The 26,587-nt window shown below is 35.3% G+C and overlaps 1 protein-coding gene and 2 non-coding genes across 3 annotated transcripts in view; 1 reads left to right on the top strand and 2 right to left on the bottom strand.

Moving 5' to 3' along the window:
- The window catches only part of TPO (thyroid peroxidase), a 127,097-nt gene that overhangs the window by 63,789 nt on the left and 36,721 nt on the right, over window positions 1–26,587 (bottom strand). The window contains exons 5-7 of the mRNA XM_049784653.1: window positions 25,217–25,349; window positions 12,756–12,885; window positions 9,280–9,486 (exon numbers count right to left, since the gene is read on the bottom strand). Of these exons, the coding sequence (XP_049640610.1) occupies window positions 9,280–9,486; window positions 12,756–12,885; window positions 25,217–25,349 (470 nt within the window). The remainder of the gene's footprint in view (window positions 1–9,279; window positions 9,487–12,755; window positions 12,886–25,216; window positions 25,350–26,587) is intronic.
- Window positions 2,668–2,880, bottom strand: LOC126024979 (small nucleolar RNA U3). Its single transcript, XR_007501039.1, has one exon. It is a non-coding gene; the product is annotated as a small nucleolar RNA U3 (small nucleolar RNA).
- On the top strand, window positions 24,478–24,610 carry LOC126024822 (small nucleolar RNA SNORA51). Its single transcript, XR_007500922.1, has one exon. It is a non-coding gene; the product is annotated as a small nucleolar RNA SNORA51 (small nucleolar RNA).

The raw sequence follows: 26,587 nt of genomic DNA, 5'->3' as shown, positions 1-26,587 counted from the left end.
AATTGGGGTAACACAAACCCTGCCACTGCAGCACTTTTGTTTGTTTTTTTGATATTATTTTCCTTCTCCTTTTTCTTCCACTTTTTTCTTCTTTTCCACTTTTGTGGATATTATTCGGTGATTTTATTTTTTTAGTAGTTGATACCAAATTTTTTCTCCTCTTTTCCTTAACCTTTTTACCTTCAACAGAATAGCATAATTTCAATCATTCAGCCTCATAAATTAAGGGGGGAAAAGAATGATATCAGGACCAGTCATATGAACATGTAGTGTAAGTAAAAAAAATGACCAGACTGGAATACCAAACAGAATAGATACCCAATAAGCTGTAAGGCTGCAACTATTTGCAGTAGGAATCTGGGAGGTAAAAGAGGGAGATGTGGGAGACATGCTGGGAAAAAGAGTGGAGGGAGGATAACATTGGTGGTGGGAATGCCCTTTATTCATTGTCACTATGTATTGTAAATAATTCTATGTAAATGAACTTCAGTCACAAAAAAAAAAAGTACATATAAAAAAGAAGTCTATTGTTCATTTATTTCTTAATAACTTGTGGGAAAATAAACATATTATTATGTGATACATAATATGTAGAATATTCATTAAGGTGACTGTGAAAAAGCTAAAGTATTGTAGGAATAGATAAGTACCTCAATGAGGTAAAACAGATTAACCAGATCCAGATCCCAATAGACAAACTTTTATCTAGATCAGAAAAGTCTAAACTGCTCAAAACTGGATAATAACAAAAATGAACCCTACTTTAAGAAAATCATGTGACAAGTGAAACCCATAGCTTGATATTAGCTGGCTAATTCTTTTTTTTAATATAATTTTTATTTTGATCATAGTGGCTTACATATTGTTGACAATAATATTTTAGGTACGTATTTACATAAAAATCAGGGGGGATTTTCATCACCAATTTGTCCTCCCTACACCTCCGTTTTTGTCCTACCTCCCATATGCTCTTCCCTCACCCCCAGGGCTGCCAGAATATGTGGTCCCCTCTGTATCTAGCCTACTACTTAGTAGTCTTGCACCTGTTTGGCCCTCGTGCCTCCCTTATTTCCCCCTCTATCTGGGGGGCAGGACTAGCTAGTTCAAGTTACGTGGTTTTGTTTGAAGAAGAGAAAAGTAATAAACTGGGGTAAAAGTCTATTGTTTTAAAGTATCAAAATCTCTTAAACAGGGACCGGTCCAAAAGCTATTCAAATGCTACAAACTAATCTGTACAAATTTTATTCCTCATAATGAAATGTAACATAATGATGGAAATGAAGTGGAACATTTGTAAAAGAATGGATATATAGAATATATATGGAATATAGGTACCAATTAACTAGTACAAAGTAATACAATTAGTTAATAATTACTTAATTTAATTAATAGAACCTAATTTGTAAATTAGTATAAATAATAATAGAAAAATGACCAATTTTGTAAATTGATAATTAATGTGTGAAAATTGCCAAAAATTAAGGGTAATTTAATATCTACTAACATTTAAGGAATGCAATAAAATAACAATAACTATGAAAATGCGAAAATGACCAAAGAAATAAAATATTCTGTCCATTGCTGGAATGGATGTAGAAAGAGGAAGGCTAAGACATGCCATTACTGTGACACACACAGCTGTTTTAGAAAATAATATGGCAGTGTTAAAAATGTCTTCCTATCAGTTATCTCAAATCTGTAAATCTAAGCTATGGATTCAATTCATGCCACACATGTCAGCAGTAAAACTCATTAAAATCCAGAAAACCCATGGAAGATTCATTATTCTTTTTTTGTTTGTTTGTTTTTGTTTTTTGGGGTCACACCCGGCAGTGCTCAGGGGTTACTCCTGCCTGTCTGCTCAGAAATAGCTCCTGGGACACCGGGATTCGAACCAATCACCTTTGGTCCTGGATCGGTTGCTTGCAAGGCAAATGCCACTGTGCTACCTCTTTGGGCCCAGATTCATTATTCTTGACCAGATATAAAACAAATACTCACATTCACATAAAAATAAAGGTAATCTCATTCAAAATGCCAGTAAGATTTTTATGGAGCTTGAGAAACTAATTCTGAAGTTTATATGGAAAAGCATTTGAAAAAGAGCAGAGGCAATTAGTAAATCAGAAGAAGGGCTGCGGATCATCTTCGCTGATCTAAGGTGCATTAAGTGAATGTGTTCGAACCACAGTCCTTCTGCATGCAAGGCAAACACCCTACCTCCATGCTATCTCTCCAGCACCAGCTGTTTTATTTTTGATGTAATTGTAAATGTGGAACTTTTCCTTTATATTTTAATGAATTGTTCATCCATTTAATTATATATACAAATAGAACAAAGTTATGTGTATCAGTTTTATACTCTGACACTTGCTTGAGGTCCTTCATTATTTTCATTAGTTTTGTTGTTGTTGCTGTTTGTAGAGGCCTTCGTGTTTTTCAGTATATTTTTACATCATCCTCAAAAAGTAACTTTTTTGTTTCGTCTTTTTCAGTTTGAATTTCTTTCCATATTTTTTCCTTGTCTAGTTTCTCTAGGACTTCCCAAGTAAGTTTAAAATGACTGGAGAAACAAAACATTTTTTGTCTAGTTCCAGATCTTTAGGAAAAAACTTAGGATGCAATATTTGAATTGGTATATTATGACCTTTCACATTTTTTTTTCTTACCACTCAGACTGCATCCTCTCCTTCTACCCCTTCCAAAGGAAGGGAAGAACGATCATCAATGGCAAAAGCAGCCGCAGAAGCGACACCTAGAGCCGGCTTCACGCTCAGGAGAGGACGCTCTGGCTCCTCCTCGTGGCTTCGGGTGCTCTACACGATCAGAGAAACTTCTCTAGTCACGTACTATAGAAATGATCCCTGAAAGTATAGTCTTGACCTTTCACATTTTTAAATGATGACAATTGATATATGGGTCTGACTTAATGACATTTTACCATTGATTTTTTGGTGTTTTATATTTGTTTCCCCCCTTCATTTGTTTCTTCTGCCTTTTCATGTGGATGTGATGGTTTCCCTAGTCATTTTTTTCATTTATTCTTTCTTCATTTTATTTTTTTTTATGAATCTCTATTTCAGAATCTGTTTGACACAATATAAAGGTTGTAATAAACTTAATTATCTAGTGATTGCTTCAGGAGCACATATACTAATATTACTCTATCTAAAAAAGTATTATTTGTACTGGTATTGACTTGTAATCTTTTTTTAAATTACTTTATTCAAAAAAAATCTGGTTATAAGATTGAGCAGATGAGTTCCCTGTGATATGTGTTCATTTCCAGTTGTACTTTAGTGCTATGCTTTGCTTGCTATTGTTAATTATCTCATATTTTTATGGACTGTTATACTAATTTTTACTTTTCCTTGCCATCTTTGCAAGAAGATAGTTATATTAATCTGTGTTAATTAAGCAACTAACTAAAAATACAAGTGATGCCAACAAACCAAAGTGTTAATTATAACTAATCCTGGAGATGATATTGGAATTGAGAATAAAAACAGGCCAACTTTTAGTTTAAAATATTTTTTTGTTTATTTTTGGGCCACATCCAGTGACACACAGGGGCTAAGCCTGGATATATGCTCAGAAATCACTCCTGTCTTGGGGGACCATATGGGATGCTGGGGATTGAACCCAGGTCCACCTGCAAGGCAAAGCCCTACCACTGTGCTATTGCTCAGCCCCTAGTTTAAAATATTTTAAACTTTGCAGAATTCCACAGTTGTTATCTATTTTGCAAAATAAAACAATTTTAATATAAAATGAGAAAAAGAGAAATTGACTGAATAGTGATTAATGAGACAGGTACCATTAGTATTAGAGGTCATTACAGATAGGATGGATGGAGAAGTGTTAAGAAGAACAATAAAACCACAATATTATTGAAGAATTCTATCATGCATATAATACAGCTTCTTCTAGACAGAACATAGTATTTACTACCCAGTATAGTTAGAGCAGACAGGAAAAGAACATAAAAACTCTAGGAAAACATTGCTGATGCTAAATTCTACAGGAAAAAATTGTGAATCTCTCTGCAACATGCAAAATGAACTGCAGATACTTAATAGGGAAAAGAGGAAGCAAGGGAGGGGTGGGAAGGGAGAGAACCTGCACAGGAAAATGACACAGATTGGCTGCTAGAGCCTCATGACCAGCTTACAAAAGCACCAGTCAGCAGGAATCAGAGCCAAATTAAGCTCACACCTGAAATGCACAGTCTATAAATAGGTGAAGTCACTAAAATGATGAATGATTTACCATAGAAAGTTTGATTATGTTTATCAATTAAGTTTTTCCTAGGCATACTCTGTTATTTGCCTGCTCTCTATCATTCATTTAAACCAAGAATTTTCTGCAGTTGTCTCCACTCCAGGGCAAAGAGGATACAGAGCCATACATCACAATCCTTCGGTCATGTTAATCAGTGGTCATATGCTGAACCTGTCTTCTATTTATAGTTTCCTTTGGTAGCTAAACAAAATTGGTTTCCTGAGGAATATTAAACAAATGGGTTTTCTTTCCTTTTTAAAAATAAAAAAAATATTATTCTTTTGGCCTTTTAGGCTATACCCAGTGGTGCTCAGGGCTTTCTTTTTGGTAGTTCTCCTGGGGACAATAGGAGGTTTGACCATGTGCAAGGCAAGCACCCTACCTGTTAGACCATAGCTCTAAAAATCTAAAAATTCAAGTTTTAAAGTTTGCAAAACCAAACTCACTAGAAACCACCTTTTGTTCCATCCTTTCTTCAAACACTAGAGTCTTAATTTTATCAAGAGGATGAAAACCATTTTTTTTAAAATAAAGTGCTAGTTGATGTATCATTTTGGGTTTTAGGAAGTTATTCCTTGGATATATTGCCTATTTGCCATCTCACTTGAGTGACTGTTAGCTAAATCATTTAATTATTAAACTCAATCCTTGAGAGAAATGGGATATGACTGATTAACCTAGGCAGTTAACTTAGAGCAGTAAAATGAACTCTTATGGCTCTGGTACCATAGAAGGTTTTTCAAAGAACAAGCCTTGATGTTGCTTTGGTATTCCCATCAACTCATAAAACACATGCTTTACAGCTAGATGTAATCTTAATTTTTTTTAATTTCCAAATTATTTTATTGCTATTTTTTCTCTAAGCACAAAACTCATGTTTGTTCAGTGATGAACATCTGTTGAAGAAAAGCAACCATGAAATTATCATATTAAATTTTAACTAATCAGGGAAACAGCTTGCTATTTAAACAATATTAACTGGTAACATGATTATTGAAAACTGCATTATTTTCTGCATGTTCCATAATTAATTCTGTTCATAGTCTATGATCAACATTTAATTTGTTTCTAATATTCTGATAATATAAATTATTTTGAATTCTGAAAAATAATTTTATAGATATTCTGATATTTTCTCAGTGATGTCATTATTAGGTTTTTACATACTTTTTGTTTTGTTTTGTTTTGGAGCTACACCTGGTGAGACTCAGGAATTACTCCTGGCTATGTGCTCAGAAATCTCTCCTGGCTTGGGGAACCATATGGGACACTGCATATTGAACCGAAGTCTGTCCTAGGCTGCGTGCAAGGCAAACATCCTTCCGCCAAGCTATCATTCCAGCCCAGGTTTTACATACTTTTAATATTTTATGTCATACGACCTTCTGAATGTTCCTACAAATTGAAATTTGTACAAGTCATTTATTAGGTTAAATAATTTCTCTATCCTCAGCAACTTCTGGGGACTCTAAATTCAATTTATTTTTTTAGTTTGGGAGCTACAACCAATGATGCTTGGAGTTTGTTTACCTCTGGCTCTGCACTTAGGACTTACTCCTGATGGGCTTGAGGATGTAGGGGGAATCAAACTTTGGTCAGCAACTTGCAAGACAAATACTTACTATAGCTCCATCCCACTAGTTTCAAAATTTGTATAAACTTAAAAATATTATAATTAAGTTAATTAATATTTCATTTATATATATGCAGTGGCTTTCTTTTTTTAATTCATATGGCAGCAGTTGTCTCTTCTACTGGGATTTTAAATAATTAATTCTTTATAAAAACTCTTCAGCAAGTAGAATTTATTTGTTTTGAATCATCCATTTTAAAAATCTGATCCTCACTAAGTTTTTCTTGCTTCTGCACTGCCATTTCCTACAATATAGCATAAACCCCTCAGTGTTAAAGTGGGTAAAGGGGAAAAGAATCCTCAGGATTATGAATGGACAAGTTACTTTCCAACCTGGGGATCTGCCCTCCTTCCCTTTGCACTACCCCCTTTCACCATAATGATCTACATGTAACTTTCCAGCCTCTCTGCTTTTCTAGCCACTATACTCTGAGATGTTTCAGTTGAGTGACTTGTTTATTTCTGGACCATACTCTGGACCACTCTCTACCATAAGGGGAATTTTCAATCCATGGGAGATAGTCACAGCATGATGACCAAGTACTAAAAAGGAGAATGCGACAGGCAATAAAAACCACTAAAAGGATGAAATAACTTCTTTGACAATAAGAATAGGTGCTACAGAGGAGCAGTGCATGTGCTGCTCAGACCCTCTAGAAGTATCAATACCAAGAGTAAACCTGCCCGTTTCAGATCCTCCCAGACATACCTAAAGCCAACCTGAGCTACTCAGAGTCTATTCCAAGAATATCTAATAAGCAGAGGGATACTGGAGTTGGGGTATATTTTTGCATGGACATTAGTTTATGGGCTAATATGCGTGAATCTAAGTGTATGGGAATGGATTATGTATAGTGCATACACATTCCCATCTGTATTTATGAGGTGTGTGCATATGTCTGGATATATAAATGCACAAGTTTATAGGCACTTACTTATGTATGCACACATACATATATGCATGTTTTCATATGTGTATATGTATGCACTTTTGTACAAATATGTGTACACATGTATGAATGCTTGTGTAGGTGTGCATGTCTGAAGCTTAGCTTATTTTTTATTTTAATCCATTAGATCTTTTGCATTAATCTTTTCCACAGTCACTATATTGGTTCACCTTTTAAATCCCATACCTCAGGTTTTATATAACCATATTTCCAATATTTCCCTGATTTGGAGCTTGAAGGAAATGCCTAAAAACCTAGTGGGTATCTTGTTTCCAAACTCAAATCCTAGGGCTATATGAGTTGCAAATTGTTTGTTTTAAAATCAGAAAGAAAACCTTTTTAACCAAATAAAGTGTTTAATATGTTAGCACACTAATATTTACATTATTATACTAATAACAAATTTCTAATTTCAGGTATAGTGGAAGAAGCCTCTGAGGACAAAAATGCAAAAGTTTCTAAAAGTCATAATGTATCCCCCAGTTCTCTAGAAAGCATGCTCAAACTTCCCCCAATGAACTTGCACAGCTTGTGCCCCATAAAAGATTTTCAAAGGATAAGCCTTGCTGTTGCTCTGGTATTCCTATCAACCCATAAAACACATGTTTTTACTGCTAGATGTAATCTTTTTTAAAAATACTTTTCTAATTATTTTATTGTTATTTTTATCTAAGAACAAAATTCATGTCTGTTCAGTGATGAACATCTGTTGAAGCAAAGCAACCATGAAATTATCATATTAAATTTTCACTAACCAGGGAAACAGCTCTTATGGCTCTGGCCTTTAGAAAGACTGTCTTAGCCATGAACCACAAGAGCCATGTATGGTTCCAATCCTTGTCCTGCTCAGTCTCTTTGTCCTTTCATTGGTAGTCTTGGCTACAGTCCCTAATGAACTATCACATTTACCTTGCTAAATACTATTTACTCTGTCATCAGCACCAAATTGCAAGAACAACTACATTCTCCAAAGAACTCTTTTTGGCCATTATTTTGTACATGAAACTCTAGGTTGCCTCCTCTAATATGAAGAACCCTAGTGGTTCTCCTCTTACAGCTTTCAGAGTGAAGCTCATGATTATTGTGCACAGCCCAATTTCTCCTATAAAGGACTATGTGGAAACTAATAAAAAGGCCACACACTGCCCATTGTTGGTGGAGCTTAGAAAACAGGGCAGCAATTAAAGAGCTGTATAAGATGACCACTTGCTGGTTTCTTCCATTGACCCTAACTTGGTTTGGTAAATGTGATCTCATTTAATTGACATTGCTGCATTATAAGGTGAGAAGCAGCCCAGTTTTAACAGAAAAAAAAAACATGTATACCCACAATTTCAGATTTACAGATTGAACTGGGACCTGATGGATGGTGGAGATGTGGCCTTCCTTTCTGTGATGTGTGTCTCAGCTATTAACAATCACTCTAGTCTGTAGACAGGGACTCCTATCAAGGAACCATGCACTGACTGAGATACTATTACAAGAACTTCTCATTTTCATCTTAGGAGACCTTAGAACACCCAGAGCACCAATCTGAAGGTACAATATGCCAGTGCTTCTTGGTGGTACATAGTAAGCAGGCTTTGCACAACAACCCCTAGAAAAGGAGCTCAGACATATTCTGTGAGAGAAAGCTGCCTGCTCCAAAGATTAAAGGGTAATTAAAAGTAGTGAACTGTGGTTTATGCAGCCATTGCCCTCCATCTTCCTCAAGTTCTTCTTTTCAGTATTGTACTAATGCCAGCAAGGTAGCTCAGTAAGGGCTGTAAAGGCACAGAGGCTAGTGAAGATATCCTCTTAGCTCTTAAATACTAAATGGCCTTTTTGAGTTTTGAAGGTATACATTAAATGGAGATAACTCATATTCTGCCTGTGCCTGTACTGTTTTTATTTCTTGTGAGGAAATATTGCAATGATATTCATGGAGTACAAGCTTGCAATGTTTATCAAAATTTCAGCTGCATCTTGCAATTTTACCTTTAGTGGTTTTTGAGCTGCATATGCAGATACACATGAAGATTTAGACTTCATTTTGACTCATTATGTGTGAAAGCATAAAAAAATAAAACTGAAGATGCTCCACTTGCTCTGAATAAACAAATTGTAATGCATAAGCACAATGGAATCTGAAGCTGTTATCAATAATCAAATTCTCATCCACCTAGCGCTATAAAGAGAGGGAGATTAACAGTGTGAGCAACACATGTGAGAATATATGCAGTGGCTGTAAATAAAGCAGGTACACATATGTACATATGACATATGTATTTGTGTATAGATCATTTCTGGTGGATGTAAAAGATATTTACATGGGTATTATTCCTGGTAGTGGGGCACAAGTGTACTTTATAACTTGTCTTCAGTTTAAGAATGACATTTATTAGTTTTATACTGAAAATAAAAGTAAAATTCTACCTGTATGGGAAAACACGGATTTTGGTTCTCACAGGTCAGCTGACAATCAGCTCCTCCACCGAAGGCAGTTTTACTGATGCTCTGGGGTGTGAAGGCAATGTCATGGTCAATATATTGCCCCCACACCATTAGTAGATCAGAATACTTGTCATCCTCTGTGACAGCCTCATTGGAAACTTGAATGACTTGTCTAGTCACCTCTCGAACCTGGATAGAAAAGAGCAGTTTGTCAGGTCCTACAAGCCAGGTTGAAGGACAAGGTAAAGTAAAGAGAGAAGGGAACATGTTCCCAGGATACTGGTTGCTACAAAGATGGAGTCCCTAGAGTTATGGAAAGAGGGGTATTGGATGTACTTCTTGATGCACTGCTGATCTATGAACATTTGAAACTTTTTACTTATCTGTCTTAAGTTCAGTTTCCTCACTTATTATGAATATCAAAATATTAATCTTTCATGACAGTTATGTGTGTTAAATCAAGTAATTTATAAAACTGTTAGCCATAAATATCATATAATCTATGTGAAAAACAGAGTCACAGGTCCTGATGGTGGAAACTTGCCTTGGAGGCCAGAACTTAAGTGGAATCTCTCGTTTAACAAAATGCTGTATCTGGGCTTAGGAAGCTAGATTTCAAGATTCTGGGCTGACCAGATTTCAAAATTGTTTGTAGTGAACACCTCAATTTTCATTCTTTGCATTGCTTCTATTCTGAACAAGAATGCTTATTAGGGTGATCTTTTGGCCTTCTTACCATGATATTTTGTAAGCAGTAAATGTGTTTTCTAGTTTCACAAGTTCAAAATGGAAAGGAATTCTGACCCAGCAATCTTCAGCTTTATTTAGATTATAAGGACTGAAACCTTATAGTGAAATTTCAACAAGACTTTGAAATTGGAGTTGATAGCATCATAGACAGAGACCTTTGGGAGTTTTATTTTGTAGTACGGATATAGTTTTTTTTTTTGGTTCACAGAGTAGATAGTTGTGGGTATAATAATTCCCTCTTCAACCAGTGATGTACTCTGTATTTCCTGAGTCTGTGAATGGCTTATCTTTTTTTTTTTTTTTTTTTGCTTTTGGGTCACACCCGGCTGTGCTCAGGGGTTACTCCTGGCTGTCTGCTCAGAAATCACTCCTGGCAGGCACGGGCGACCATATGGGACACCGGGATTCGAACCAACCACCTTTGGTCCTGGATTGGCTGCTTGCAAGGCAAACGCTGCTGTGCTATCTCTCCGGGCCCTGAATGGCTTATCTTTAAATTGCCAAATAGGACTTTACATTGTGTTTTTTTTAATGTTTGCAAGAAAGGAAGATTTTCTTTGATTTCTAAGTAGATTCAATATAATCACATGACACCTAAGAAGGTTTCTGACTGCAGTTAAAGGTGAAGTTAGACATAGAGCACTTCAGTGCTGCTGTTTTGAAAGTAAACTCCAGGAGCTATGGAAGGTGGACTTTATAATCCAGAAAGGGCAAGAAAATCGATTCTTCTCTAGGCCATGCAGAGTCAATTAACCTTGCACACACCTTCTTTTTTGCTCAGCAAAACACATGGTTAGTCAATAAAAATAGGAAATAACAATTTTGAATATTTATATACAAATATACAAATTAGTATTTTTACAAATATATAAATCCAAGGATATTTTATGTACTCTAGTCTAAGACTTCAGGAATTTTTTGCAGCAGAAAAAAAGTAATATATTTTTTTTTTCTTTTTAGTTTTTGGATCACATCCTGCAGTGCTCAGGGGTTACTCCTGCCTCTGTGCTCATAAATTGCTCCTGGCAATCACGGGGGACCATATGGGATGCCAGGATTTGAACCAACCTAGATCAGCTGCATGTAAGGCAAATGCCCTACTGCTGTGCTAACTCTCAGATCTAAAAGTAATGCATTCTTAATGATACTTTAACTCTGGCTCTCCTAAATAGTTACACTAAATATATGCTTATGGAATCATAATATGTTTATTATGAGGGATCAAAGAATCTCAACGTTTAACTAGCTTGTGATTAGCACAGAGTTCCCCCAAATTATATAGCCTACTTTCCCTTTTCAGAAAACAAGTTATCCTGAATCCCTTGGAAATGTACCTTCTTTAAGAAAACATCTGAGGCTACCAGCCCTCTGGATTTTTCCATCACCTAGTCCTCCTGAACTTCCATGGGTGTTGTCAATAAACTGGTCTAGTAGGACAGGAAAAGTTATTATTGCCTTGTTTTAGAGACAATAGAGGTTATAAAGGTTTGGTGACTTTAACTTAAGACTAAGAATAAATCTAGGGGCTAGAGTGATGGCACAGCGGTAGGACATTTGCCTTGCACATGGCTGACCCAGGACAGACCACGCACGGTCTGATCCCCGGAGTCCCATATGGTCCCCCAAGACAGGAGTGATTTCTAAACACATAGCCAGGAGTAACCCCTGAGCATCACCAGGTGTGGCCCAAAATAAAAATAAATTAAAAAAAAGATAAATCTAATTGAAATGGAGCCTTAGACACATGAACACTGAACTCTTCTTGTCCCATAGCATTAAGCTCTAGGCCTGCTTACCCCACTTTCGGGCAACATCCTCTCCTCTTACCTCACTATTTTCTGGAAAGATCAATGTAGAGGAATTGACAGATTTAATAAAAACTGATAAGGAGCAGCCATATATAGCACATGATTGTTAGGTCCAGATAATCCCATTGAGGATTCCATTGTCTAACTGAATTGGTTTACTCACTGATTTTATTAGTTAAATTAGTAGAAAAGTGATCTAGTTTTTATAATCAAGTTGATAAATAGGTTGGATATGAGTTTAGCAAACACTTTACCTTTAGAAGTAAAGTAATAATAATCATATTATAGACATGTTACATTAATTAAAAGTGTTTTAAAGCTGCCCGACCTTCTATCTTATGACTGATTTTTTAAATGGACATTATTATAAATCAAAAAGTTCCATGAACCAAAATTAAATCTGCATAGTTGCACCCACTAATTCAACGATTTTTTTCTTTCAGAGACTCCATTCTCAAGCTACAGAGAAGAGAAAGTTCCTTCTCAATTTAGGGATTGTGAGGGTTGCCAGGACAATGTAATGTAGTGTATTACCCCCTCCCACTATCAATCTACTTCCCCATTCTCTATCTGTTTCCCAGGACCTGTACAATGAATAAGATCTCAGAACAAGTTTGACTTCCTCAAGGTCATGGAAGATTTGTGAGCATTAAGGAAATCAGTTTAGGGGCCAGGAAGGTGGCGCTAGAGGTAAGGTGTCTGCCTGGCAAGTGCTAGAGTAGGACAGACCGCAGTTCAATCCCCCGGAGTCCCATATGGTCCCCCCAAGCCAGGGGCGATTTCTGAGTGCATAGCCAGGAGTAGCCCCTAAGTGTCAAATGGGTGTGGCCCCCAAAACCAAAACACCAAAAAACAAACAAAAAAAAAGGAAACCAGTTTAGCAGTGTTCTGGGTACTGACTGGAGGCAGTGGAAACCCATTGTATAAGAAGTGAGGGTTCCAGCCTCTGGGTTCACTGATTCCATCTTCATAGGTAGGAAGAAGCCATCTTGCTAGAGCTGTGTTGGAGGCTCCCCATCTGGGCTGGTCTCTGTGAAAATAAGCATGAAAGTGGAATTGAGATAGAAAAGAAAGAAAAAGAAAGCAAACCCTGAATGTGCCACACTATCCTCAGAGAGAAGAAATGGAATAAATTAGAGCCTCCTGGCCTCAGAGATCCTCTACCAGGAAGAGATCTCCTCTACAGATTTCCACACCTGGAACTGCCAAGAAGGTTTTTTTGGATGCATGGTGACATGGGGAATATTAGAAAACTTGATTTTCAAATCTCAAATTCTGGGACACCTTTTTCCTAAGATGAAAATTGAGATGATCTGTAGATTGTTTTGTTAAAGGTATGTGGAGTGGAGCCCTTACCATGGAGGTCAGAAATTTCTAGAGCCCTACACAGAAAGACAAAGAAATGTTTTTTTTAAGGCAGTCTTTAATCAGGCATCTGAGAATATGTCTCTTCCTGTCGTATTTATCTTTAAGATGAAGTTAAGTTCTTTAGAATTTGTTGAGAAGATCTAAATCCAGAAGTGAGATGGTTGTCAAGGGAGAATGTATTAATATATTTATTTGAATAAAAATAAATCAGTTTTTTTTTATAACTGAGGGAAAGTTAGTTATATTTGGTTGATGGATTTGACAATGAGACTGAACTTAGTCAATTAGGCTGAAAGGAAATGTTTCTCATTGATAGCCTGATTTTTGAGTGATTATGTGGGTCAAAATGTATTTTGATAAAAAGTATGAATAAAACATGAAACAAAGTTATATTTGATAGCATTTTGGTTTTATAAACAACTTCTGAGCAGGAAAAACTATTTCATCATCAAAGGAGCTAAAATGAAGCTTTTGAAGATGTCTGTTTGTTATAGACAAAGCTTTCTTAGTGATTGAGAAATGAAAAGACTAATATTGGTTACTAATTTTTGTACCAATAGGGTGCTTTCCTAATTTTATTTACAAAGAAAATGAAGACTATTATTAACTTGTTGGCTGAAAGATCAATGAAAGTAATTCTAATAATGATTCATCATGTGTTAATTTCCTTATGCATATCAAAAGGGGTTTCTAAAACTAGTTCCACATTTGGAACAGAATTTCGTCTGACCATTCATTGCTAGGAGCAAGGGCTTCTCAACCTGAACATCAGCAAAGGTGAAATAATAGCACAAAACTGCTGCTAATTTCTCCTGTTTTAGAGTTAAATAGGTTAAATATTTTATTTATTATTCAAAATGGGAGAGTTTTATATGTGGAAGGTAGCATTCACATTTTCTCTTACTTTTGATTTTGCTATAGTTTGGGAAGAGAATTACATTAGTGTTAAAATGTAGGCTAATAATGTACAGTTACTCCTTTTTACTACTACCAAAGAACCTATGAACCCTGTTACTACCCCTGTGTCATCTCTAATCTGATCGTCATTTCCCCACTACCACTTCCTCAAGGTCAAGAATTTATTTGTGTATAATACTGATTTTTTTCTCTCTTTCCTTTACAGATGAATGAGGTCATCTGGTATTTTTCCTTCTCCCTGTGGTTTATTTTATTTAGATATTAGTTATATTTTTAACTTTTTGTACAATTTTACTTTGTAATGAATTGCATGATTTTATCTCTCTTCTTTCAGTTGCATAGTATTCCATTGAGTATATATACCACAACTTCTTTCTCCTATCCATTCACTGCCATTGATTCTTTTTATCTGTTCATCTATCCATCCACATATCTTTGCTATTGTGCTAAGCAATGCAATGAGCATAAGTTTAAATTAATACCTTTGCATTTGAAGGGGAGATGCCAAGAAGTGGAACTGTTGGGTCATAAGACAATTTTAATATTATATATATGAGATATCTCCAAGTTGCTATTTATAAAGATTAAGCCAGGAAACACTATCACCAGTAATTGCTTTTCTTTTTTTTTTTTGGTTTTTGGGCCACACCTGTTTGATGCTTAGGGGTTAATCTTGCCTATGCACTCAGAAATCGCCCCTGGCTTGGGGGGACCATATGGGACGCCAGGGAATCGAACCATGGTCCGTCCTACGCTAGTGCTTGCAAGGCAGACACCTTACCTCTAGCGCCACCTTCCAGGCCCCTAATTGCTTTTTTTAAGCCATAATTTTGTTTTCTTAATAACATACCGTTGTGTTAGGATACAACGTCCAATTAGGGACTGTCTCAGGTATAGGTATCATGGTCACTTGTTCAATGGTGTTTCATTAACTTCATCAATAATCTATGTTAAAAATGTCACTTTTATTTTTAATAATTATTAATATTTATAGTATATTTGTTCTGCCCAATTGTATATAAATAGTACTTTGAGAATACCTAGTGCGGCTCATGGCTTACTACTATTTCTTTTTTAAAAAAATATTTAATTTAAACACCTTGATTACAACTCCTATTTCTGTGTTCAGGGGTCATTACTAGAGGTGTTTGGGTAATATGCAGTATCAGGGATTAAAACTAGATCAGATGTATACAAGGCAAGAGCTTTATCTCCTGTACTATCTCTCTGGTCCCAATGGTCACCTTTAAAAAAAAATCTCAATTTTGGAGAAAACACAAACTATTTTAAACCCCATGCTAGCTGCAAAATTTCTAATTGTCAAAAATTCCACTATAAAATGCAAATAGAAAATGAAATATATGAATATGTAAATGTGTCTGTGATAAATTTTTATTAAGTATGTAAGATAAATGAAGCTATAAAACTCTAGCAGCTATCAGTAGTGGTAGTTACTTTTGTCCATCTGTAGGGTCAGTAAATGGGGAATAATTTTGTGATTAATACATCACTAATCTCCAGCATATCTACATTGCTCAATTTGCAAAACTATAAGGGATGGTAATGCATTCAATTAGCTGCAATAAGTTAGTCTGGGAAGATTGGAAGGCACTTTAATAAAGTGCTCAGATTCGTTACAGTTGATTTGTCTTTATTGAAATTTCATAAAGTGCAGCTCAGAGGGAGGTGCTATTTCACTCAATTAAAAATAATGAAAGGTTAATTTAACTGCTTGGGCGATGATCTTTTCTTCTTTTGCTGATTGACTTTTATATTTCAGCCATTCATGAGGATGTCACAATAGCCCAGGAACAGACATATGATTGAATAGTCAGTGAGAGCAGACACTTTATCTTCATGAACAAAACCTCCACCTGGTCAACAGAACCCAGGAAGAGTGTGATAAATTTCTGTGGTTCAATTCAGTGGGTCCGGGGGCGTACTGATCGCCCCTGTGTTTCTTCAAAGCTCTTAGATGTTGTTCAACTATATTTTAGGAGGAGTCTCTCCCATGGGGATCAACTTACAGTACTGAATTATTCATTGATAAGATTTGTATAGTGGGCATTGGAAGAATGGCTTTAATTCTGGGAAAAAAATAAGTTAATTGAAACATTTTGGAAAAGAGCTTGTAAGGAAATGGATGGCTGTGTGTTGTTCCACCTGCTGTGATTGATTTGAAATGTCAGACCCTCTCCTGGGCTTGATCAGGAGAGTGCAGAGCATCCTAAAGAGAAAATAACACTAAACTCCCAGCTGAAAGGTTAATTGTAAAACTCAAAGGGACATTGGAAGACTTCATTCAGTATGTGTCTTTCAAATTACTATTATGGATACATTAGAGACAATCCTTTACTCTCTCTCAAGAAGTACAATATTACCTAATACTATATCCTGGAGAAAATGCATTTTTAATAATTCTATGCTGGTATAGAACTGGAAGTCAGTTCTCTACTTCTGCAATTTGCCATTCAAGAGTTGTATTGATATTTTTACAGTAATGGACAGTATTCAAGTGCCTGGGGATTGACTTTTATTTCCAAGATATGCCTAATGATCTCTCAGATTCTCCTTGAAGTGTAGGGAGTTTCTGTTTATTCAGATTTTCCTTGAAGTGTAGGGAGTTTCTGTTTATTACTTATTGGGTTTCTGGGAAGAGTTGCTGGATTAGGACCTTTAGAACCACTCATTTTGTAGGGTGAGACTTGTCATGCAGGATCAATGAGGGTGGATGTTTAGACTTTTCAGTGGCTCAAGTGCTTAGAAATACATTTATTTGCTTTCCACATTTTCTTCAAGTTTCTTTTTTCTTATCTTTTACTTTCTTTTCCTTTGGCCACACCTGGTGATGCTCAGGGGTTACTCCTGGCTATGTGCTCAGAAATCGCTCCTGGCTTGGGGGACCATATGGGACTTTGGGGGATTGATCCACGCGCAATCCATCCTAGGCAGGAGACTTACCACTTGCGCCATTGCTCCGGCCCCTTCTTCAAGTTTCTAAACTAGACATAAACACAATATATTTGAATGGCTGATCCTACAATTATCTTGTATTTGGCTATTTGGGGAAAATTAATTTATAGATTTATACTAGTTTATTTTTATACAAAACATAACATATCCATATAGATTCTGAGTCTGAATTATAATTTCAATGCCTTCTATTTTAATGTCATATTATAATTTCCTTTATTACTTTATAAATATTGAGGCTGTATAGATTACACTAATGTTATACTGAGAAAGAGGTTTATTAAAAATTCTCATGTAAAGAAAATTGGGATTGAACCTTTGGTACAATCCTTTCCTGCAGCCTACACTGTGTATTTTACTTCTTTTCTGTCACTCTGGGTGTACAATTGGAATTCCTGGCTATTAATGCATCCAATAACAGGAGTGTCTGTCACTTTGTGCTATGTGAATCTCTATTCTGTTAGTATCAAGGAAAATGAGGGCTCAAGTTTGTTCATTCTCTTTGCGGACTTGACATTATGCTAAGCTGTGAACCCTGTTGCTATAATTTTGAGAAGCAATTTATTCGAAGATTAATCAAGGTCTTTTAGGGAAAAGGCACAATGAATTATATATTTGTAACCCTCTGACTCATGCCTTGGGCTCAAAATACAGAGGTCTACACTGTGTATTCATTTAATAATGATTATCACTTACTATATTAGGTATCATTATGAAATGAGTGTACAATATGTTCTAGGCCCAAGGCATGAGTCAGAGGGTCAATTCAGCACAAGCCTGAATTAGCTGGTTTTTGACACCCAGGTATTTAGAAACTAATGAAAAGGCATCACTGCTGTCAAAAAACTAGTACACAACATAACCCAACTGACCTGTTCAAGTCCAACACAGACCTATTACAAGGTAAAAGAAACTATGCCCCTGGTTATCTTTCAGACCAGATTAACACAGTACTAAGGAATCTGAGAACACATAAATTATTCCAGCAAGCAGCAGAAAAACCCACTATGACTTGGTGATACAGGACTATCTAACAGATAGAGCTTGTCTTTATGCCAGATGTGCTGAAATTAATTCTAAAATTTTATCTAGGTAATAGCAAACACAAAGCCTTTATTGGCTCTGAAGATGAGCTTGCTGATCATCTGTGATTGGGTACTTGTTCTTGACTATTCAGTGGCTACTCAGGTTAACTGAACACTGGTTTCATATAAGTGGCCAGACACCAGAAACTTTGAGTGCTAGTTCAGAGAACATATCAGTTATTCAATGCACCTATATGGAAACTGCAACCACAAATTTTCAACAGTCATCCAGGCCTACACATACTGAGAGGATCCTACTTTAATTGCAAGTGTGAGAAAGTGTGAGTTATTAATCAGGTAAACTTCTTTCTTTTTTTGTTTTTGGTATAACATCTGGCTATGCTCAGGGCTGGTGTCAAATCCAGGTCTGTCACGTGCAAGTCCTACCTACTCTATTGTCAATCCAGCCCACAAACTTGTACTAGTATATCAACTTAGCTTGTATATAGCACCAGGAATAATAAAAGAAAATAGATGAGTTAAGCCACATCATTGAATAAGGAAAAAAATCTTTAAATGATACTTAAATATACATTATTCATTTAAAATTCATAAGAAATAATTTCAAAGTAACAAAGCTAATGATGTTAAATAAAATCAGTGGAAGAAAACCTCAATAAATTGAAAATTTGAGAGGAACAATGAGTAATCTCAATCAAAAATAAATTAATGTATTGATGTATTGAAGAGTACAGTAGCTGACCTAAAACACACATTAGCAGAATAAATAGCAAACAGGGTTAATATGTAAGATATAAGGCTTTGGTAGGGTTTAACAAGAAAACAAAACACCTAATTTCACTAAAATTGAGAAGAGAAGAACAGAAACTTTGTTAAAGAAGAAATACATATGACCAAATGTCACATGAAAAAATGCTCCACATTATTAATCATCAGGGAGATATAAATAAAAACAACAATGGGATATCATCTCATACCACAGAGAATGGCACACATCACAAAGAATAAGAATAACTAATGCTGGTGCAGATATAGGATAAAGGAACTCTCATACTGGTGGGAGTGTTAATTGGTCCAGCCATTTTAAAAACAACTGTATATTCATCAAAAAATTAGAGATTAGACTCCCATATGACCCAGCAATACCATACCTTGGAATGTATAGATGAATATACATAGGAGTCCTAGGAGTTCAAAAATATGGTGCAAAAAAGCTATCTTGATTCTTATGTTAATAACAGCACTATTCACAATAGCCAGAATCTGGAAATCACCCAAGTGTCCAGGAATATATGAGTAGATAAAGAAACTATGGTGCATCTACAGAATGTAATACTATTCAGCTATTTAAAAAATTAAGTAATACAATTTGTTCATACATATATGGATATGAAAAGTGTTATGCTGAGTGAAATGAGTCACAGAGAGAGAGAGGGCTAGACATAGAATGATCACATACATTTGTGAAATCTAAAAAAAGATATTCTGGTTATAATAGCCAAATATAGTAGAGATGAGATCTAGAACTAGTCAGTGATAGGGTGGTTATATAAAATGAGTAGAGGGGAAATGCAATTAGGACAGAGATAACTGCTATGACAATGATATTGGAAATGATCACTCTAGACAAGAACTAGGTGCTGAAACGAGTTAAGTGATATGCATGATACCTCTTCAGCAACAATATTGCTGTGCCTAAAAGGGAAAAGAGAAAGAGAACAAAGGAGATAGAGACAGAAGAAAAATGTCTGCTATACAGGCTATACACGCAGTAGATTTGTGTGGGAGGAGAACAGGAGGAAAACTGTGGATATTAGTGATAGGAAATGTGCACTGCTGAAGAGAGAGAAGTTGAAACACTGAATGATTGATAGTCAATTACAAGAAAGTTTGCAACTGTATATCTCACTGTGATGCACTTAAAATCTTATTTATTAAAAAAGAAAATGAACTTGAATCAGAGACCTCTAAAACAAGGAATTGGACATTTCAATAAAGAAGAGAAATAAAAGCCAAGAAAAAAAATTAAAAGACATTGAGAAGAATAACATTCTTGTCATAGAAATTCCAAAATATGTATAGAGCATTTTATAGTTGATCATTTTCCCATCTGAGAGAGTAGACGTGTTACATAATTAAGAAAGTTCGAAGTGTTCAGACAAATAAAACTCACAAAGAATACCAAGAGACACTGGTGTTCATGTGACTAGATGGATCATGTGACAAGAATCAAAGAGAGATAAACTTCTAAAATGCAAGACAAAGACAAACACTCACAGAGGAACTCAAATTTCTTTAGTGAAGTGCTACAGGCCAGAATTTGGTGCAATTTATTTAAAGTCTTAAATAAAAAAGTATCCTTCAAAGCAGTGTAATCCGCCAGACAATTATCACTCAAATTTGAGAAGTGACTTAAACATTTTCAGACAAACAATAACAAAAGGCACTTATTGCCGCCAAGAAACACTATGTATTTTTAATAAAAGACTTAGGGGATTCCTAAGTCTGGAGTCTGCTGGGTGACATCTAGTTATGTTCAAGCACAACTTACAATGGTGATGTAAAATAATGTAAATGAAAAAAATGTAAAGGAAATTCCATAAAAAGCAGAAAAATAAGTCAAAGATAATGAAAAAAAAAAAAGGTAAATGTTAAAGACAATGCAAAGAATGAACCCTAGAAAAATTGACCCCTGAGCATTGAGTCAGAACTAAACCCTGATCAGTGTTGCTAGGTGTGATTGTTCCTTGTACCCGTGAAAAAAAATCAATGAAAAATATTAACTGCAACAAAGCACACAACACCATAAAAATGGGAGAGTGGAAGATGGGGGCAATGGAGCAGGAAGGTTGCACTGGTGAAGAGGGTGTTCTTTTTATGACTGAAACTCAACTACAAACATGTTTGCAATCATGGTACTTAAATATATTATTATCATTTAAAAACAATAATAAAAACCAAAATAAAATTTTTTAAAATGAGGAAAGAAAATGAACCGATACTTTCTAAAAATAGACATAATACAGATAGCTAACAGATTTCTGGAAACAACAATGAGGGGATATCACCTCTCCGCAGTGAGCATTGCCGATATTCAAAGGACTGTGAACAGCCAATGCTGGCAGGGAAGTGCTTGCTGAAAAAGGAACTTTTATTCACTGTCGGTGATGATATGTGGCTTAGTCTTCATGGAAAGTAGTATGGAGTATAGGCACTTAAGAAAAAATTAGAAATATAATTCTGCTATGACTCAGAAAATTTACTATATGATATCTCTCCCTCAAACACAAAAACATTAGTTTAAAAATATATATTCCTATGTGTCATTGCAAGACCATTTACAATAGTCGCACTCTAGAAATAATTCAAATGACAAATGAGTAAATAAATAAATTGAGGTGTATGTAAACAATTGACTGCTACTCTGCAATAAGAAAAGCTACTCTTCTAGTACCATGCTGTTTTTATTACTATGGCTTTATAGTATAGTTTCAAGTTAGGTAAGGAGATACCTCCCAACTTCTCATTTTTCAGAATGTGTTTAGCTATCCTGGGTCTTTTATGGTTCCAAATGAATTTTATAATTGATTGTTCTATTTCTTTAAAGAATTGTGTCTGGATTTGGATAGGGATTGCATTAAATCTATATAGCAGTTTGGGTAAAATAGTCATTTAGACTATGTTAATTCTACCTATCCATGAGGATGGGATGTTCTTCCATTTCTTTAGATCGTCTTCAATTTCTTTCTGAAGTGTTTTGAAATTTCCCTGGTATAGATCTTTCACTTCTCTTGTAAGGTTGATTCCTAGGTATTTGATATTTTTTGATACTATCTTAAATGGAATTGTATTTTTAATCTCTCTCTCCTCAACTTCATTGTTTGTATATAAAAACGCTACTGTCTTTTGTGTATTGACTTTGTATCCAGCCACTTTACTGTATTGGTTGATTGTTTCTAAGAGTTTTTCTGTGGATTCTTTAGGGTTTTTGATGTATATCATCATATCATCAGCAAATAGAGCTAGCTTGTGTTCCTCTTTCCCTACTTGAATTCCTTTGATTCCCTTCTCTTGTCGGATTGCTATTGCTAGGACTTCTAAGGTTATATTAAATAAGAGTGGAGAGAGTGGACAGCCTTGCCTAGTTCCTGACCTTAGTGGGAATGCTTCTAGCTTCTCGCCATTAAGTATAATGTTGGCTGTAGGCTTTTCATAAATAGCTGTAACTATCTTAAGGAAGGTGCCTTCTAACCCTATTTTGCTGAGTGTCTTTAACATGAACGGGTGTTGGATTTTGTCAAACGCCTTCTCTGCATCGATTGATATGATCAATCGATCATATCAGGACCTCAGACTAGTGGATTAGAACAGAATTCCCAGACATAAACCCCCAGATATATAGCCAGCTAATATTTGATAAAAGAGGCAAGAATATGAAATGGAACAAAGAAAGCCTATTCAACAAATGGTGTTGGTACAACTGGAAACTCATATGCACGAAAGTGAAAATCGACCCATATCTCACTCCTTATACAAAAGTCAACTCAAAATGGATCAAAGATCTGGAAATCAGACCTGAATCTATAAAGTTTATCGAGAATAAAATAGGCAGAACACTCGAAGACCTTTATATCAAAAGGGTCTTTGAGAATGGAGCACCAAAGGCAAAAACGTTAGCATCAACTATAAACAAATGGGACTATATCAAACTAAAAAGCTTCTGCATGGCAAAAGAAACCCTACTTAATGCAAGAAGACAGCTAACAGAATGGGAAAAAATCTTTTCACTTGATATATCAGATAAAGGGCTGATATCTAGAACATACAAAGTGCTCAGAAACCTGAGCCCTTCAAAACCAAACGAAGCCATAAAAAAATGGGGAGACGAAATGAATAGACATTTCTCTGAGGAAGAGAGAAGGATGGCCAACAAACACATGAAAACATGCTCACCTTCGCTCATCATCAGGGAGATCCAAATCAAGACAACAATGAGATACCAACTCACACCAGTGAGGATGGCTCACATCAAAAATAATGGGAACAACCTTTGTTGGAGAGGATGTGGTATGAAAGGAACTCTCATTCATTGCTGGTGGGAATGCCCCTTGGTCCAACATCTATGGAGAAAAGTCTGGAGAGTAGTCAAAGAACTTAGAATTGAGCTGCCATTTGACCCAGCAATTGCTCTCCTAGGCATATATCCCCAAGATGGAAGGACATTCATTCCAAAATACATATGCACCCCACTATTTATTGCAGCACTCAGTATAATAGCCAAATCTTGGAACCAACCTCGATGTCCAACAACAGATGAATGGATCATTAAGATGTGGTACATATATACAATGGAATATTACATGGCAGTTAGAAATGATACAATCACAGACTTTGCAGCAACGTGGATGGACCTAGATCATGTTATGTTAAACGAAGTAAGAAGACAAAAGAAAAACACAGAATGGTAGTACTATTCTGAAACACCTAGAACACATAAAAAACAAAAAAATGACATTGAAGAAGCATAACTGCTAGAACCACAAAGAAAGACTTCATAAACTCCATTCCCTGATCTGCACAGCCACCAAGATCTTTAGAAACAGGTCTGATTTTACCATCCAAGATAAAGTAGAAGTCTTCCACATACCACGAAAACAGCAAGAGGAGAATAAATGATCTATTTTTTTTTTTTGACGTCTTTTGGTGTGGAGATTACGGTTGATGTCTCCAATATTATTTTATTTTATTTTGTTTTGTCTTTCTTTTTCTTTTTGCACTTGAGTATGATTTGATTTCAGAACCGAGATTATTGTGTGGTGCCTGTCTTTATTGCTGTGGTGCTTATCGGTTATTTAATTCGATATTTTTTTATTTTTATTTTTTTTTGTATTGTTGTGGTATTTTAATTACTTTTTTCACATCCTCTCTCAAACTGAGGTTGGAAGCCTCTAGACAGGATTTTGCCTATTTTCAGCATATTTGATTTTTGATTGAGAAGAGGACATATTAGGTGATGGGTATTCCCCTGATTCAATGTGAATATGTACCCAAAATACTACAGTGAAAGATATGTAAGCTATTATGAAAAAAAATTGTGTTTTTAATCAGAAATTTTCTTTGACTTACATGTATTATTATTATATCAATTATATTATATGTTATGTTATGTCACTATATTATGTTATATTAGTTTACCTCATTATGTTAATCAATTTTGTCCTTTAAATGAATTCTTACTTTAAAAAAAACAAAAACAAAAAAAACAACTTTAGTTTGCTCTGAAGAAAAAAAAATAAAATAAATAACAGATAAGATAAGGCCTCCCAAATCTTACCACAGGCTGTGTTCTTTACACTGGCTGTATAGAAAGAGGAGGTACAGTAAAGGCACCCCATATACACCTCAACACAGGCCCCTTGCCGGGTATGTATTGTGAATTGGGGGACAAAAAAAAAAAAAAAGAAAAAATAAATTAAAAAAAAAAAAAAAGAAAAGCTACTCTTTTTCACTAAAACCTGGAGGTAAGTAGAGAGTATCTTGTCAAGTGAAATAAATCTGAGAGCAAAGGACAAATGTCAGATGATATTTCTCAGATGTGTCAGACAAAGAAACAAAGTGAGGAAATAGACAGTTTACCACAAACATAAAACATCAGACTCTGGCAACAGAACTGAGTTTACCAAGTTTGATAGAGAGATAGGCTGAGAGAGTGTAGAAGGAAGAAGCTGACTGGAAGATACAGAAGAATGGTGCTGAAATGACTTGGATAATAAGCTGATGGTAAAGGTCAAATAACTTTGTACATAATAAGCATAAGCATTGACACTATTATTACTGCTACATCAATAAGGAAAAAACATTTTTAAGGAAATTTTGTTATAACCATGCTGTGTGTTAGAAGCTCTCCAGAGACACAAGTGGTGGCTCAAAAGTCAGAGCAAGGAGGAATCAGGAGCTGAGGCAGGGGGATTCCTAAGTCTGGAGTCTGCTGGGTGACATCTAGTTATGTTCAAGCACAACTTACAATGGTGATGTAAAATAATGTAAATAAAGTACCTGTTGTTACATGCTCCTGTGATGAGTCTGTATCTGTTTGCAAGACAGGAATTTGGGCATTTGGGGGGCAGCATGTATGGCAGACATCCTGACACATTTGCAATTGTGTTCAGTATATTTTCAGACAAAATATCTGAAACAAAAAAACAATAAACTATAGACATTCTACTTATAAGCCTAGATCTGGCCAATGAAGTTGCTTATCTAATAGAGATGAAGACATGGCTCTTACACTTTGGGAATTGTAAATGACCCATGTCATGCAATATAGGAAGCTTTTCTCCTTTTCACAAAGTCCGTCCATTTACTCCATTTGAACTTTCTTATTGCCAGAAATGTAGGCTTTTGCAATTTATTTTTGCTTTGTGATCTCTCAGAAAAGCAGTTCTAAGAGCTCTTGGCCCTTGAGAGACATATAGTGAGCACTTCCCAAATCTTTACCATCCTCACTTGACACATCTCCAGAACTGTTTGTCACAATTGAATAACTGAGAGAATATATCAGCCGTAGTTTCAAGGCTTCAGAAGACATTTATCCCTTGTCTCCCTCAAACCATCACCCAAACCTTCCTCAGTTAATATTGCTAAGAGCATTCATATACTGATGTACAAAATCCAATTTTCCTTTTAATAATGATTTTGGGTTCCTTTTTTAATATATTTCAATATTAGAGTCCCCTGAACAGTATTTTATTTGCCAGTTCCATCACTATTTATTCAGCCAATTGTAGGGGAAAATGCCTGCTTGTAAGTTATTATAAATGATGTTGATTCCTATGAGATGGTTTACACAAATTTTCAAAGATATATACTTCTAACCAGATGCTAATGAAATTGAGACAATCCCTAATAAAGCAATTTTTTTTAGGCATTTCATTTTCGAATTGGAGAGAAACAAAATCATTCCATTGAATTTTGATTTTGAAAGCATTACATTTTCATATTGAAGAGAAACAGAATAAGTTTCAAAATAAGCAGTGTTTACTAATCAATCTTGATGGAATCCCACCACTTGAAAAGATACATAAACTCCACACTACAATTTTCATTTCGTTAGTGGAAAGTATGCATTTCTTTAAAGATGAATACAAATAGTTACATAAGTGCTAAAGAATAAAAGAGTATCATAAACAAACTATTAAATAGAGTCATATGGTCACAACTATATTCATAAACAATAATGGAAAATGGTAAGAAATAGCCTGGAAAGAGGGATACCAACATTTAACTGTAAACTTTGCTTGGTGATGAAGAGATAGGGGGACTCATTTGATTATTTTCACTTTTCTTATAGGTTGGTTATACAAATAGAAATAATTTTAAAAAGCATAATGAGATTCTTAAATTCTGCCTTATGTACTAAACTCAGAC

Source organism: Suncus etruscus, chromosome 12 (genome assembly GCF_024139225.1).
Source record: "Suncus etruscus isolate mSunEtr1 chromosome 12, mSunEtr1.pri.cur, whole genome shotgun sequence".
Taxonomy (NCBI): Eukaryota; Metazoa; Chordata; class Mammalia; order Eulipotyphla; family Soricidae; genus Suncus; species Suncus etruscus.
The sequence above is the reverse complement of the archived record's forward strand: the minus strand, read 5'-3'. Positions and strand labels throughout refer to the sequence as shown.